Source organism: Trematomus bernacchii, unplaced genomic scaffold (genome assembly GCF_902827165.1).
Source record: "Trematomus bernacchii unplaced genomic scaffold, fTreBer1.1, whole genome shotgun sequence".
Taxonomy (NCBI): Eukaryota; Metazoa; Chordata; class Actinopteri; order Perciformes; family Nototheniidae; genus Trematomus; species Trematomus bernacchii.
This window is the reverse complement of record NW_022988043.1, coordinates 2,298,700-2,316,238: the sequence shown is the minus strand read 5'-3', so window position 1 is coordinate 2,316,238 and position 17,539 is coordinate 2,298,700. Positions and strand designations below refer to the sequence as shown.

The window sequence follows — 17,539 nt, the reverse complement described above, 5'->3', positions numbered from 1 at the left end:
GAACAGCCTGGTGTACTTGAAAATGATGTTCCCATACAACGAAAATGCATTGTTTTAAAAAAAAAAGTATTGTCACCGGATTACTACTGTTTTTTACATATCAAAAATGTTTGATTGTTTGTAATCCAAGGCTACAGATGTCGCCGTAGCAAGGAGGTCCGGCTGGATGTTAGAGACAAACACAGTGTTATTTTATCGAGGAGAACATTGATCGTGAAACCAAAAGTCAACTTTGACATACATGTTTATTTAAAACCAAACTCCAAATTCCTTTGTTTTCATAATACAACCAAGTATATATTTTGTGCCTTCTTTTTGTTTGTTTTCTTTTGTTTCAGTTTACAACGATAGCCACGTGTTTAAAACTGAGACCATATTCCAGGAGAAGAAACACTTCATCCTCAAAACGTTACCGAGGTTGCGGTTTAATTGTGAAAGAACTTCATTTTTTAGAAGACATATTTGGTATGACTGCATAAGCAGCCGAATTACATTTTGCTAAAATAAAAACATAAATCAGTTCCATGAAGATAAGAGTGTGAGACAACCTAAAGTAGGTCAACACAGTTTCATCACCATCAGTCCATTTGTTTGACAGAGGGAAGAATAACAAGGTAATGCGCATGGGTAAATGCAGCAGCAGTATGAAAGAAATCACTGGCCTCATGCAATTTCACTTGGGTTGAACTGCAATATTCACATTTCATCACCACAGATTAGATTAGTGCAGATCGTCCCTCTGTGGAAAATCACGGCATGGCCAACAGCTGGCTGCGGTTCATCTCTTGTCGCCTTATATCTTCAGCCACATCAATATTGGACAAGTCTGTTCAAGTTTGGAGGCTGTTTGAGATTGTAGCACTCAAACAGATGGCTGTTCTACTTTAAGGCGGCAGACATACAGAACATCGATAAATTATATTAGATTTTTTTCCCCCCTGCAAATCATTGTCTTAAATATCTACTGTAGTGCAATCAGTTGTTTTCCTGATAGATATGTTCAACCAATCATGAGGGGATTAAATCTTGAGCAGGAACATGATGTGTGTGTGTAAGTGTTTGTCTCTCTCTGTGTCTATGAGATTTCTGGTCAATATATTTAAAGATTTAATATCAGAGCAGAGACTAAAGTAGATATTCATAATGACAGAGCACATCAAATATCATGTGGCAAATACACTCGCGCACACACACACGCAATCGTCCCCAGCATTAAGACTTAGACATACAGCCCATTCTTTAGAGTTATCACCATGGAAACTGGACAGGAGTGAAAAGCCTGTACTGTGGTGGATGAAGCAATGGCGCGACAGCATCCTGAGTCCTACACTCTGACATTTATATGAAATGGTTTAGCACCACGTATAAACTTAATCTGTTAACTCCTATGAAACACAAAAATGTATAGATTTCATTTTACTACATCTTTTGTTTTGCTGTAGCGACACTGAATTAAAGCAGCTCTGATTCACTGGAAGGGGTCAGTGGTATATTAGAAGCCAGTGACAGTGATACAATTTCCTCAGACATCATTCAGTTATACATCAGTAGCCTAACAGGTTCACAAGTGGTTTCAACTCTGACTTAAAGCATGGCTGGATTAAAGCCTCCCATGGGCAGTGGTAGCCTCAAAGGTTAAAGAAGCGGGTTTGAAAGCATTTCGGCGGTTTAATCCCCAAGACCGCACGGATATATAATCTGGGTGGTAAATGTGAAAGTGGGAAAGATCCCTCCATCTGCTTTTAAGCATGGCACTTGCTGCTGCTCCACTGCTCAGTTTCTGGCAGACTGTAATGTATTGGGAAGTTTGTGTGAATGTGATAAGGGCGTTCCTCCAAAAGAGAGAAATGCTCTTTAAGGCATTTCCCTGAAGAGAGAACCGCAGTGACGCGTCCTAAAACCCGGAAGTAAGTTAGCATTTCTACCACGTCCGGTTCCTTCGACAAAAAGCAATGCAATTTCTCCATAGGATTTTGGAAAATAGCTCGAAATAAGGTCTGTGTTTGACACAAATTGAAGAGACAGATCACGTTTTGTTCTACGACATTAAATACATGAGCAGTGACCCCGCTGGTGATTTTTGAAGAGTTTACGTGTCTGAAAAACGATGGTTGTTAACATGTGGCTGAATAGGACTACAGAAGTTGTCCAGGCCGTTTTACGTCATTACACCGAACACGTAAAACACTCCCGCTAAGTTTGTTTGCCCTGTTCTGCTTGAAAGCAAGTACCTGCCCCCTGCAAACTGTTCAAACAAACGCTTCAACTTGTACCATTTAGAATCTGTATGTTTGAATATGGATCTTAAGTTGGCGTGATGTTGAAGCAGCGACCCTGCTGTAGTTCGTTTAAGATAAGATAAGATAAGATAAGATGGACCTTTATTAATCCCCGTGGGGAAATTCAGTTGTACAAAGCAGCAACAGGGTAAGCGTGAAAAAACAGGACAGCAAAGATTCATACAGATTAATCAAATCAAAAATCAAATCAAGAAAAAAATTAAAATAATAATGATAATAATAATAAAAGACTATGAAATAGGAGATGAGTAAAAATAAGAGTAAAATAACTGTCAGCATATATACATATTTGGTCATCTAAGTTATGAAGTACGGAATGAGTTAAAGTGACAAGTGAAAAGTGAAAAATGGACATCTGTACATATATATCGACATATCTATCTACATATTTGGTCTACTACTAATGTATTAACATGGGTTGTGGAAACAGTGTATATTTATGTCCAGTGATTTTATTTTATTTATTTTTCATTATTGACCCCTTGTTGTGCAGCCTGATAGCTACAGGCACAAAGGACTGTCCGAGGCGCTTGGTGCGTTGTTGTGGAGGGATGAGTCTGTGGCTGAACGTACTCCTCATCTTTACTAGCTCTGCATGGAGTGGGTGGGAGGGGTTCTCTAGGATGCTGTCGAGCTTCCTCCTCGTCCTCCCCTCTGCCACCTCCTCCAGATTGTCCAGTTGTACTCCAACTACAGAGCTAGCCTTCCTCACGAGCTTGTTCAGCCTGTCAGTGTCCCTTGTGTTTGTGTTTCCACCCCAGCACACCACGGCAAAGAAGAGCACACTGGCCACCACAGACTGGTAGAACATCTGCAGCCGCCTCGTGCACACATTGAATGACCTGAGCCTCCTCAGGAAGGGACAGCTTGCTCTGTCCCTTCCTGAAGAGAGCATCAGTGTTGTCTGACCAGTCCAGTTTATTGTTTAAGTGCACTCCCAGGAACTTGTAGCTGTTCACCACCTCCACATCCTCCCCCCTGATGGTGATGGGGGTCAGAGGCCTCTTTCTGCTCTGCCTGAAGTCCACCACCAGCTCCTTAGTCTTGCTGATGTTGAGCTGGAGGTGATTGTTGTCACACCAGCCTACGAAGTTCTCAACCAGGGCCCTGTACTCCTCCTCATTTTATAGCATAACGTTAGCATTTTGCTTCTGGCGACTAGATTTATGATTCGAAAATTATAAAAGTAGGGTAGACATGTGGATATTATCCGGCTGAACAAAACGTGATCCGTCTCTGAAATGTGTGTCAACCACAGACCTTATTTCGAGCTATTTTCCAAAATCCTATGGAGAAATTCCATTGCGTTTTTGACGAAGGAACCGGAAGGAGTTTACTTCCGGGTTTTAGGAAGCGTCACTGCGGTTCTCTATAAAGGTAGAAAATAAAAACTAAATCCTGTTTCAGAAAGTCGTCCTCCTCGCCAGAAATGTTTAAGGAAACGAGCTGTAAACACAAACTCACACAACAACCCATTATTCTAGTGAGTAGTAACATTGTTAGCCCTGACTGATCCAAACTACAATCACAAAACAAGACTTGTATAAGTTGTTGGTTTCTCGTCTTGCTCACAAACCTGACAAAACATTCATTCAAAGTTTTTCCAAATTGGCATCATGATGTAGTTTTGAATCCTCTTAATTGGTTATTGTAATTAAATTACGGCATATTGTGTTTATTTAAATAAAAACGAATTCTGATTCGAATTGTCGGATATGTCCCCTTTATTACTTTGATTGTCCAATGCTCTTAATCTAATAACTATCAACAGACAAAAGTAATACCTAATGCTGTGTTCAAAGCCACATTTCGCCTTCACTTCAGTGTAATGACCCCAAAATAAACACACAAAAAACTAAATATATAATATATACAGAATATAAACTCTGTATCTCATTATTCCAATTTGTTAAACTCTGAATTATTGTTTTGTCAGGTTTTTGATGAGAAGCAAAAAACGTATTCATGTTTTGTTTTGTGATTGGAGTTCGGATCAGTCAGGGCTGTGCTAACATTGGTACTACTCCATAAATAATGTTTTATTTGGTCAGTTTGTGTTTTCAGCTGGTTCCTTGTGCCCACAAGTGGCCAGATAATCTCTAAATGAGCCCTTTGTGTGCATTAGAAAAATGTATCTCTGTTTTTGTTTGACAGGAAGCCGAGCCTTTATCAACAGTTGCTTGTCATCTTCCTTCTCAATGCTACCATTTTTGAAAAATGTGTTGTTTTTTTTGTTCCCTTACATAACTGAAAAAGTTTGCCAAAAGTTGTAAACCCCCCCACAATACAGTTAAAAAAGCCCCCCCTCAATCCCAGACATTCAAGTTATTTCAAATACAGATTCTTCAAATGCAGAACTCATTATCTTAATACAGTACTGGAGTAGAAATGTTACCAAGGGACAGTTTACATATGACTAATTACCTGCCTTTTGCAGAATCCAGGCAGTGGTTGGAGTCTTCCTTAATTAGCAGATATCTTGCATAGCTTGGCTGCTTCATGTTGTTGTGTCTCTCAGACAATTGCAACCGAGACTGGAAATGGAGTGGAGGGAAACAGAATATAGTGAAAAAGCCAGCAGGGAGGATTATAGCAGCGGCCCCTCTTGAGTTAAACCGATGTGTCCCCCAAAGCTGAGTTAGGTGTATTCCACCCCCATGTTTAATCCTAAACCCCAATCCTTAGCCTCTCCTTATTTTTGCAATTTAACTGTAATCCTCTATTTAACCCCTTCAACAAACACGCACTTATCCTATTCACATTTTAAGTTATAGCTGACCTCAGCAGACTTGTGTCTAATAAATCTCTTAATTGGATTCAAACTAATAAACTGTGGGCAGATTACCATACCTCTGATATTCTAGACTCCTGCAAATCCACCCAGATGTAAATTGTATTCTCAAAATGACTGCAGACTCCAACTCGAGACTCTATCTGTAAAATCTTCCTATCAAACAACAATATTTTCTGAATCAGTCATCCGAAAAATCAATGAGCATTCAATCAGAACCAAGGGGATTGTATTTTTACCATTTCCATTAAACACACATCTGTCCGTCTAGTTTTCCCTATCCTTTTTCACCTTACAGCACTAAATGATCTGTGATTTGCAACATTAGCTTGGTATCTCATCTGGACAAAGCAGGGCTGATAAACTCTGGAGATCCATTAGAGAATGAAATAGCTTGGCCTTAGATCACTGAATCCCTTTAGGTCTTTCTTTTAGTGTAACCATCTATGTCTCTCTTGACAAACCTCTTTTCTTTTGGTGGGAAAAATAAGTCTAGGAAAACCTCTCATGTAATATGATAATTATTATTATTATCGGTTTTCCTTCATGAATATTTTTTTATACATTTCTATTATGAGGGGGGGGGGTTGCTCCTCCCTCCAGTGCACGCTGGGCAAGTAGGCGCCATCCATCTGAGGTGACCGCATTATCACCTTTTAAGTTGATAGGTGTCAGGTGTAAGCAAATACCTCCTACTGTATTTATACATCAAACTGATCTGGAGCAACATTATCCTTCATTTGGTGTGTGTTTCTGGCGACCTGATTCATACAAATCCAATATCCACTCTCCTTTCATCTTTTAATCTCTGTCAACTCCTGAGGGAAATATCTGCCTCTAGCTGCTAAATCATCCACTCTGTTTGTCAAAGGACAATGTGGACAGTAACTAAGTCCAAACTATAAAGTACAAATTGTAGGTACTTAAGTTGAGTATTTCCCTTTGCTGCAACTTTATATTTCTATTCCATAACAATTTAGAAAAAATATGTTATACTTTTGACTTCACTACATTTATTTGCACATTTTAGTGACCTCAAAGTTTCTCAATCAGGGTTAATATTACAACATATGTATAATCAACAGATATGTTGTATGTGTTATTACAGTATACATTGAGATCAGACTTGATTTATCCCTGGAAGAAGTCAAAAGCTATCTGACAGTACAGATGCCATAGTAAAAAACTAAAACATAAGATCATAATCCTATAATATATTATTCTGAAATTAGCTGTTTTAACATTTTGATGCTGATACGTTATACTTCTATTTAAAAAATGTTATGAATGCAGTACTTCGCTTTGTAACAGAGTATTTTTTCACTGTGGTAGTTGTTACTTATACTGAAAGACATGTGTACTTCACTCACTTCTATATGTTTGGCTGCTTACCGTTTGGTGATGGGAAAGTAGTGTACACTTGAGTTTTTCGCCCAAAAATAAATAAACTGCAGCAAATAAATCGCGAGCAGTGATTGTAAACCAAACATAAAAAGATGCGGGATGGTAAACAATTGAATGACAATCTCCTTAGAGCTAATGGGAACTGCAGGATCAGGTAATACATATATTTGTGTTATCATCTAAAGAGGTCATGTGACCTATTTTAAATATCCAAATGTTATATGATATGTTAACAATAGGTCGAAAAAACGAATTATATTTAGCTGGTAAAGCATAATCTGTCTGCATGCAACCAGAGCTCAAATTAAATTATACCATCATCTAGCATTACAATGTATGGTACTTGTTGTACATTGTGGGCATGAAGGAGCTCTATTAAATTGAATTACTTAAAGGTGGGGTAGGTAAGTTTGAGAAATCGGCTCGAGATCTCGAGCTGGTTTCTCCAAAATGACCTACCCACCTTTAAGGTCTCTGTCAGAATTTAAAGCCTATTCGTAGATTTATTTTTCTTATCATCATATTATTGGAATTGCATCAAGGATGGCCTATTCAGGCCTCAGAACAATGCATGGTACAAAGTGAAAGCAGCGTTTAAAATAGATATGAAAGAATATTACATGATACCTTCACAGTTCCAAGTAAATAGCTGTAACCTTAGAAGCGACATATTTTCTATTTTTTTAGTTGTCTATTTTCAGGGTTCAGGCTGTTTTGAAAAGAAGCACCACTGTTTATCTGTTTGTGTGTGTGTGTGTGTGTGTGTGTGTGTGTGTGTGTGTGTGTGTGTGTGTGTGTGTGTGTGTGTGTGTGTGTGTGTGTGTGTGTGTGTGTGTGTGTGTGTGTGTGTGTGTGTGTGTGTGTGTGTGTGTGCACTCAGGGACGTGTGTGGGAGTGTAAAAACAGAGGAAAACAGTCAACGATGGAGAATGAAGCAACACTGTGGCGCACATCGCTTCTCATCATAGGAATTCATCTATGGATCTATATTTTCTGGTATCCCTATTCAGGTTACTTATATACATACATACATGTGGAAAGACTCTTTAGTGACTCATAAACATGTCGATCCAGTAAATAACATAATCTCAGCGCGCATTGCCAACAATGATGAGCAGAAAATGGGATGAGCTGCATTAGGAGAAGATAAATCCCCACATCTGAAGGATTATGGTTATTTTGACAAATGCAAAGAGCGTTTCAAATAGAAATGTAATTACATAATGAATATTAAAGTCAGCGAAAAGATGATCTTTTTAGAGTTCCATCTCATGCAGTCTTACAATGAAAAACGTTGAGTTTCAGTTCAGATACAAGTCAGTTGTTTCAGTCCTTATTTCTGACGGTCTGCTGTGTGTAATATTTGTTCAAAGATGTGTTTAACATTACAAGGAGAGACTGCAGGCGATTAGGGGAAATGTTTTATCTTGTGAAATCACCATGAATGTATGTTGCATTTCAAATGTTCTGAAATGTTATGTTGAAATATGATAATGGTCGGGGCCTTTTCTTATTAAATTTGCTCTAATTTTCAGACATTTCCAGAAAAGAGATCTGAATGTTAGATAAAGCCAGGTATATTGTTTTCAATATGCAAATGAGGCATTTTCTGGAAGAAATCCACATACACAAAGTGTAATAAATAAATACCTAATTTGTATTTAGGAATTCATGTCAAAAATAAGACATGTTATTGAAGTAATTGGGCCAACAAGGTAAAACAAATCAGTGCAAGAGAACATTATTCTAAGCTTTTGTGTATATGAATGCAACATAATAATTCACAGGTATAATAAACCATATCTGACTGTAAATTCACCTACAGTGCAGTATGCCTCGCTTTATTAAGCTATATTGTTATCAGCTTCATCTCTGTGCCATTCACCCTGAAATCATTTCTTAATTTATCCATACCAAGCAACAATCAGGGAAGAGTGTCTTGTTGCCATTAGCATGCTATTCAGCATCCGTGTGTGTGTAGTCTAATAGACAGCGATGATAATAGAGGCTTGTCTGTGCTCTCCCGCCGCAGCGCTGACCACTGAGTGAATTATCTCGCTGACAGAGAGCAGCAGCACAGCGCAGGCGGAGGATGTTGTTAATATGCCAATGAGAGCTCATGCCTCCCTTGCCAGTCTGAGGCATGCTGGTATGGTGCAGCTGCCTATCACCTAATTGGGAATCATTTCGCTGCAGCTTGACCTACATTCAGAGCAGTGCAAAGGGGGACCACCCATGTTAATGTTTTTATTAGCAATCCAAAGCTAATAGCTTGGGAATTATAATTAATTGCTGTGTGCTGTGTCACACAAGTTTATATCATTGTCCTTTTCCACAAGTGCTTTAGAGTGGATCAGTGGAGTGCTTTGAAGATCTGCGCCCTTTGTTATAAAACAATGGGATTGCCAAAGAGCCAGTTTCAGTTCCAATTTAATGTTTGTGATATAAGGGCATTGCAAAGTGTCCGGAATAATCTGTTTTTTTTAACTTAGTTGTGTTCTCTGTATTTCAAATAGCTTAGTCATGTTAGCATTATAAAATGGCTTGGTGATTGCTAGACATTGTTAAACCTAACACTGCAGTGTTGGGCAGAAATGATCTCACTGCTTCATGCTTGCTTTAATTTATTACTTCCAAATTAGAAGTTTATGTTTTGGTCATTTTAATGTATCTTTTGTCTAACAATGACATTCTTTCTCACTATTGATAAAATGGTGTGTTAACACACTACAACAAAACAGCACTATGGTTTATAATAATAGCTGTTACCACTTAAAGCCTGAAACACTTTGCGGACCAATTAAGAAGATCACTTCTTAACACTTTAAACTCTTGAGGTTTCCGCTGATAAAGAGTGAGTCATTCTAGCTGAGAAGAAGATACAAAAAAAATAAGTGTTTCATTAAATTAACATGGGATCACTTAACCTGAGATATAAATTACACACACTTACAACACAGCACCTGGGACAGAAATGTAGTTTCAACAGGTAGCAAGCAGCCTTTGTACTCAGTTTACTTTGCTCTCTTTAAACTCATTTCAGGATAAACACATTGAGCTGTAGTTTAAACAGTTAACTTAAAGTGAGGACAAGATCGGGCTGATGCCAGATGCCCGCTTTATTACTTTGGCTTGACGCCAGTGACTCACTGAATACCGTCTTACAACTATCAAGAGGAAACAACACTATTCTTGGAAAGCTATTGTAATCAAGAGATTTGAATTCATTTTATATTTATCCGCTTAGGTTGCACACAACTAGATTGTAAAGGACTTCCTCAGTCATTAAAGTGGAGGGAAGATGGTGATCATGCCTCAGGCAGAATCTGAGTGTTTGCAGCCCTAAGCAGCTCGGCTGGCCACGCTCCAGGCTCTGCTAGCCAATGACTCACCTCTCTAAGAGCTCCAACCATACCAGCCAACATTTCCTCAATATTCCTGATTAAACCTGAATGCTCACTCAGCTTAGTTGGCCAAAAAGGCTTTGCTTCTATTCTTCTGTGGTAATACATGAAACTGATCCTTTTCTAGTTTACCGACTTTGAAATGCAGATATTTAAACTCCACCTCACACATTAAGAAACAAAAATCCTGCATCTGCAGAGTATGAATTGAAGATGTAATACAATATTTGGTTGACATATGAGATGTACTACCAACATAAAATACAACATTACCATTCAATCAATTTAATGACACTCAACTGCATCAAACCTTCATCAGACTTATAAAGAGAGCTGGCATTAAGTTAATGGACTTTCTTTTGACATTTGGTATTTTAGTAATTAGATGATGCTTGTTTCCACAAGGACCGACACTGAGGTAGAGAAGCTTTTTGAAACAAAAACACGGAGCGGTGGTAATGATCTGTCAGCTAATTGAAAGACATAAGGATGTTGTTGTAATTAAAAAATGTGACCTTTTGGTTACAAGAAAGTTTAAAAAAAATCCTGATAACTACAGCAATATACTATCCTAAATTACAAAAACAAGCATGTTAGTCTGCAATATCCGTGCAGATTCAATCTTCCTATAGTTACAGTTTAAAGCTTTTTTTCAGCCTGACTATACTGATGGCAATCTTGGCTTTTTTGTTGTCCAGTTCATCTCTTTGGTCCAGATAACTATAAGAAAGATTGCAGAGGAATTTGACACAGATATTTATGGGTGAACTCTACTGACTTTGTTGTATCCGCTGGCTTTTCCTCGAGCACTACCATGACGTTCACATTTGTGGTTTGGAGTAAAATGTCACTGGATGGATGTAGCGTCATAAAACACATTGATGTTGACCTCGGGATGAATTGTTATCACTTCTAGTCTTCTGACTTTTCCTTTAACCCCCACATCAAGTCAGCTTTTATTTGTCCAACATGTTTACCACCTGCATTCCCATCAGCCCCTGCTAAGCATCTGCATTTTAGCATTGTCTTTGGGAGCATGTCAGCATGCTAGTATTAGCACTGCAGTGCCTAAACACAGCTTCATACAGTCGCTTGATGGCATGGCATCGGAAAAAACGCGGTGGTAACAAATCAAATTAATATATTCTAAACTGCAAAAAGTTATTTGGCATCCCTGCTAGTACAGTATCTGTTGAAATCATATTTAAATGAATATCTATATTGAGAATACGTTTTTTTAATGTTGGGTTTTTTCTTACATTATATAAACTGATTAATCTAGAAAACAATCAATCTTAAAAAGGAAATTTAGATTTAGATTAAAATACAGATTATATTTATATACTGTTTACCTCATTGCAATGAAGGATAACATAAATGCCAGCGTTGTAACCTTGTAAAATTCTTTATTGCTGTATTACACAACTACAGTGCATCATGTTGGCCTGTAAATTACAGAGTCATACTCAAACTGGTCTTTCTGGATCGTATTTCATTGTCCTACCTCCGCATTTCCACTTTTGCACCCCATTGCTTTGTTTTCAGGCAGCGCTGATTTCTATCTCTCCGCATGGTTTGTCTTGTTCAATTGAATATGTATATAGAAGAGGAGCGATTGACTCAATATACATAGAGCAGAGGAGATGACATAAAATGAATGCCATTAGAACGACTTGTACTGTAAGTGTGAAATCCCAGTTTCCATCACTTGCTGTTTCACATCCCACTGCTTCACTCACAGAAACTCATTCTCTATGACGTGTGTTAAAGAGTTGCACATTCAGTGATGTTTCTGTCTCTCTTTAACTCATAATGTCAGACCAACAGTGTATTGAATTCATATTTGTGAAGTGCTTGAGAGGGCTTATCTGGGGCAGGTCATATGGGCTCAAATGATTCGATTCAGTCCTACTTTGCAATTGTTATCAGAGAAAAAGTTGCATTTATCACCCATAAATCAATGAAAACATTTTAAGGAGGACCTTATTAAAAATTGATAGACCCAATTAAATAGAAATTATAGTTTTATCATGGTAAGCAGCTACATAGTAACAAGCAAATGTAGTGAACTGCAGGCTAAGAGTGCACTTTATGTAAGCTCTGCAATAGGTGACAGTTTAGGCAAAGTGGTGGGAAAGGCAGCAACTGACTAAAGTGTTTGAGGAGGAGGCAATAGAAAAAACTCAGAAAGGTCATGAAACACTGTGGTTGTTTTTTTAAGAACCAAACTTGCTTGGGGGGATAGTATGTGTTTATCTGCGTGTATGACTGTATCTCTGCATATTGAAGTGCTTTTTTATTTGTAGCATACAAATCTAAACTGGACAATTCTACAAATGTGCAAACATGTTGTTTTGAAAATTAGTTTTCAGTGCTTCCACTTTTTCCTTTGAGATGTCATTGCGTCACAGCACTATGTCTAAGCCGAGGCATTACCACACTTGTTGCATCACATTTTACTTCCTTGGCAAGCAGAAAAATGAGGTGGACATTGGTCAATTTAGAAACTCTGATCCATTATAAGTAATTGTTAAGGTTAATGTATGGGACATTTATAACGTTTCTTTCCTTTCTTTTAGTCTAAAATGGTCTAATTTCAAACACCAATTGCAGACACAGATCAAAGCTTTAACATTGATACATTTGCCACGGACTGAATACATTGATAAAGAAATTAGGGTCTTGCTTTAAAAGCATATCGTTAGCCTCATTGCATAATTGCCTGAGTAATATTTTGGCCAAATGGAGATACAGTATCTGCCTAACTCTAATCTCCTAACATTGCTGATTCACCATGCATTGTTGCCTATGCCATTAGAATACTTGTTACGTTCCGAAATAACTATCTGCCTAAGGCATCTCTTTGACTTCATACAAAGTGGGCGACCCCAATGAAAATCATGGCTAGGCTGACCACAAGTGAAGCATTAGCTCTTCTATTTGATTCAAGAGCAAAAGTAGACCGGTCAGGAAGTGACATGGACACCTGGCGACAGATTGAAGAAGAAATGGGAGTTGAAGCCTCCAAAGCAGCTCCTGGTATATGGTCAGAAATGGAAAAACTGGAAACATATGACTCAGGCAATTAAGCTATTAGGCTAACGCTATACAGGAGTAGAGCATTTGGCCCACAGCAGAAATAACCTGACATAACTGGCAGTCACTATCAAAAGCTTTTCACTGCACACTTAAACTATTTCACACTCTCTTTTGATTATTTTGAACCAAACAAATCCTTCAAAGAACAAAATCCTATTTTAGTCCAAAAAAAGGCAAAATGGTTCCTCATAACTATTTAAGAGGTTATACTCTTTCTATTTTAAGTCTTTTTATCCTTTCTGGACTTTTCATGCAGTGGGAGACATATATAATAAGTTTAACAGCACCTCACATTTTTTAAAGGTGTATTTATTTATGTATTGACTGATCTGTGGAGGGAAGGCAAAAAATGCTTTTATTGTCTCAGTAACTGCTGCTCGGTTTATTTTATGGCACCTTTGGCTTTCAGCCGTGATAAACTGGCAGTGTGGAAGTTAAATAGAGGAGGCAAGAGATGTTGAAGAGGCAAAGGTTGCAAGTGCTCTGCCAACTACTTCTGTACACACACAGAGAAAGGGCTATTGGTTCAACCAGCCAACCGACCAAATTAATATGGACTGCGCTTATATGTTGGACTCTTTCTATTGCAATAATTGGAGAAAATAAATCCTTCCCCCTGACAATTTGCACAGAGAACTCCCGGATTCAGATCCCCCCTCCCTTCATTTTAAGCTCATTTTGCATTCTGAGCATTGTTTAGTATATGAATCTTTTATTAAGGCCTCTGAAGTAGTGTGCAAAGTTCATCTGTTGAAAAAAACAACAGCCTGTTTTCAACTAATCTTCTTTCTTAGAGTGAAAAGCAAATATCCTGGAAAACATAACCCTTTGAAAGCTGTGACCTTAATTTTAAGGGTCTAAATGGGGATGGCGTTGTGAAATGTAACGTAACCAGAAACAGAAACAAACCAACATCTGACAACCATTTCACATCAAATCAGTTTTTAAATAATCCCTTTTGTGGCACAATCAAATAATCCAACATATTATACGATAGTTCTGTGCACAGTTCATACAGTAATACGACAGATCTTCGAGCTGGCACTGTGTACTGATATATATTTTTATATAATTGTCTTTCATGCTTTTAAAGGGGCCCTGTTATGCTAAATTTCAGGTTTCATAATTGTATTTTCTGCCACTCCTGTGACATGTTTATACAGTATGTCTTAATATTCCAAAAGTGCTTTATTCTCTGATTCTGCCTGTGCTGCAGCACCTCTTTTCACCCTGTGTCTGAAAACCAGAGCCAAGTCTGCTCTGATTGGTTAGCTGGCCGGCTCTGTTGTGATTAGTCAACCACTTATCCTAACATATACAATGTGTCCGAGCGCTCACAAATAGAAGCAAAAGTGTTACATTGTGATGTCACTATGTTATGGAAGTAAACAAAGGAGAAGACGGCTTTTTTTTTTGGCTGTTCAATGGTACAACCCATCTGACAAAAAACTATAACATTATCATGATGTGTTTAAATGTACACAGCAATATCAAATAGGTATATTAGAGATAGAATTATGTTCTATTTAACTTCGAACAATAACAAATATGCAAACACAATCGTAGAGTATAACTTGAAGCTTTCTACATAGGATTTACTGTTTTGGTTTTGGTTTATCTTATTATCAAATTGGTACAAAGAGTGGAATTGTACTTGTATTGATATCGTCTACTAACTCTAGGGATCATGACAACTTTGACAAATCACAGTTTAAACTTATTCCATCCAACCACTGAGAAAACTTCAGAGGGCCCAAATACAAACAGCTTCCAACAAATATATTGAGCCCATAAAAAGGTGTCAATATTAATATAAAGTGCAAAGAAGAAAAATGTGAATATATAACAGATAATTCAAATTTCTGAACAGTAGTGTTAATGTACAGTGTATCTCCATGTGGAGTTGAATGATACATAGTGCACTCAAGTCCTGCATGTGTCCTCCATTATCTCTCATATATGAATGTTTCTATGCACTGTATAATGTTGCTTTGTGAATTTCAAGAAGCACGAGTGCATTCATATTTTGTTTAAAAAGCCTCTGTAAACACAAGGATATTAATATCAATATCGCACAGGCCATGATGCAGCTATATTCCTTTTAATTGACATAATTCAGACCACACTAACACGTAAAACCAAGAGGGGTCTTTGAATCAGCAAAGTGCTTGTAATGTAATAAGCACTCTCTTTCTAAATGGAGCCTTGACTCCATTTAAAAGAGGGCAGAAAATATGTGTGCACTCTTGCTTAAGGCTTTCATCTTGCATATAAATCACTCCCGCTGAAAGTGGGTGTTTGAGCACCACAGATTTCAGGTCTTGGGGCGCGCCAAGGCTGCATTAATGACAGTGCTGAGCCACAACTGCATGAAGTAAATTAAACCAATTCCAAATATTCTGGGAGCTGATAAAGAATGTTGAAACTAAGGCTCTTAGGATGATTTTGAAAGCTTACTTGTGGTTCTCATAATTTCTCTCCTTTCCCTTTCCTGCTTCCTGTTTCTGACAGATACCGCGGCAGCTGAGCGCTCTTACGTTGTATAGGTGTGAGCAGTCGGCCCTGGATGACTGCCATGCCCACCTGTCGCTGCACCTCAACATGGGCTTGGAGCCCCCAACTCAGGCGTTTGGAGGTCCGAGGCCAGCCAAGTGCCACCCTGGCCTCATGCCTCCCCTCCCCTCCGAGCCTGTGCTGCCTTGCCCCCAGACCCGCTCCCTCCACCAGTGAGCTGTGCACACTGTGAGCCTCTGTGTCCGAAATACTGACTGCTGCACAGAATCAGTGCACACATGAAACACCAGGCTGTGTGGGAGGGAACTGGGACTGGTAAAGAAGCAAAGGAGACTTGTTAATCTACTGCAGAGCATCCTGGACCCAGGGTAATGAAAATGGAGATATTTCTCAGTGGAAATAAAGGGGTGCTGCCATATTGATTAGTAAAGCTTCTGACCCACCTGACCCTCAATGTCCTCAATTAGAAAATGAGGCTGAACAGCAGCATGACTTTCCGCGTTCTGCTCTGCCTCCTAAGGAGTATTAACGCTAATAATTTAATGATTTTGTTAATCTTATTAAACGTGTTTCCTCGGCTGCTCCTCACCTGGACACCTCTCTGCTGCGTCAGGTTAAATAATCAAATCCAAAATGCTATTAACAGAGCAGAGAAACAGTATGATAAGCAGTTGAGAAGCAGAACAAATGAAAGATCAGCCAAGCTAAAAGATTTTCTGTGCTTTCTTCTGATCATGCTGTCAGTCAGAGCGCTCTCCCCCACTCAGTCCCCGTGGCGTTTTTCATCTGGAGAAATGAGCCACCCAAATAAAATTAACAAAGACAAGAGAAAAGAGAAAATAACGGACAGTAATTGTTATATAAAATGTACAGCCTACACATCTTGCCGGCAGTAAGTATAATTTACATGGTGACTTTTGATTTCCCTCATGATTTTGGGTGTCGATCACATTATAGTTAATTGATTCGCGCTGAGAAATAAACAGATGAAAAATAAACACCAGATCTCGGTGCACTATGATGTTCGGATATTTACTTTTCGTCATCCATTTAAATCACTCTTGTAATTAATGTTTTTTTGTTTTTGAAATGTGTTCTACAACCAATAATCTGATTGTGCACTCATATATCTACATGTGTGTGCTTTTTACAAGATGTTGCATTATAATATATGGTAAATAAACTGTCGTAAATGACCAATAACAGTGTCTTTCATCAAGATCAGTGGTATCAACCCAACACACTCTCTGCTGTATTTAAACAGCTGTGTAATTAGTTAAGAATGGAAAGTGCCGCTCTTAAGGAAAGCCTGATGAAGAATCATGTGTCTGGTTTTTGCATTACTGATCTCTTCCTGTGACTGTATGTGAAAGTTATCTGACGTAATACAGTATACTCCACTCTCTGAACCTTGTGGTCTTTTATGTTGCTTCCTAAGGAAAGCTTGTGTGCAAAATGATACCCAATTAAGGTGCAGGGTATTTATAGACAGGAGCTACATGTTCTTTGCACACAAGACGTGTGCCTGTGTCATAAAAGTGGGGAATGCTAAATGTAATATAATTGGAACGTTTGTCAGGAATTGACTGTTAGTTATACCTTGCTATCTACAGCATTTTTTCGGATGGAGCATTTAATTAGCCATCTATATTTTGTGGGGTTACAGGTAAGACCCCAGAACCGACTGTATGAGGGTCCTATACTAAGAGTGTAGGGTAATATTGTTGTTGGATATAGGGATATTTACACCAAAAACAAACTTTCAAAACTCACTACCAGAGAAACAGTAGCTTGTCATGGTACAATTACAATAAACAGATGATGAAGGATACATCTTATGTTTGTGTTGAGGTGTGAACGCTAAGCAGGAAAAGGTGGATTCATTTTGGACGCAAAGAAAAAAGTAAGATGGGACTTTTAGAACCTTATACTAATACATAGAACTCTGATAAATTAGCTCTACACTCAGATACATGAACAATACTAATGTTTTTACTTATTTCCATTTATTTTACATTGATTTTCAG

The 17,539-nt window shown here is 38.3% G+C and overlaps 1 protein-coding gene across 2 annotated transcripts in view; it reads left to right on the top strand.

Annotated features, from left to right (window-relative positions):
• LOC117472956 (leucine-rich repeat transmembrane neuronal protein 4) overlaps positions 1–16,897 on the top strand; it is a 44,202-nt gene extending 27,305 nt beyond the window's left edge. The window contains exon 3 of one of the 2 annotated variants that reach the window (XM_034118415.1): positions 15,510–16,897. In XM_034118415.1, the coding sequence (XP_033974306.1) occupies positions 15,510–15,728 (219 nt within the window). In that variant the 3' untranslated portion in view covers positions 15,729–16,897. The remainder of the gene's footprint in view (positions 1–15,509) is intronic. The other variant, XM_034118416.1, reaches the window with a different exon arrangement.
• The last annotated feature ends 642 nt before the right edge of the window (positions 16,898–17,539 follow it).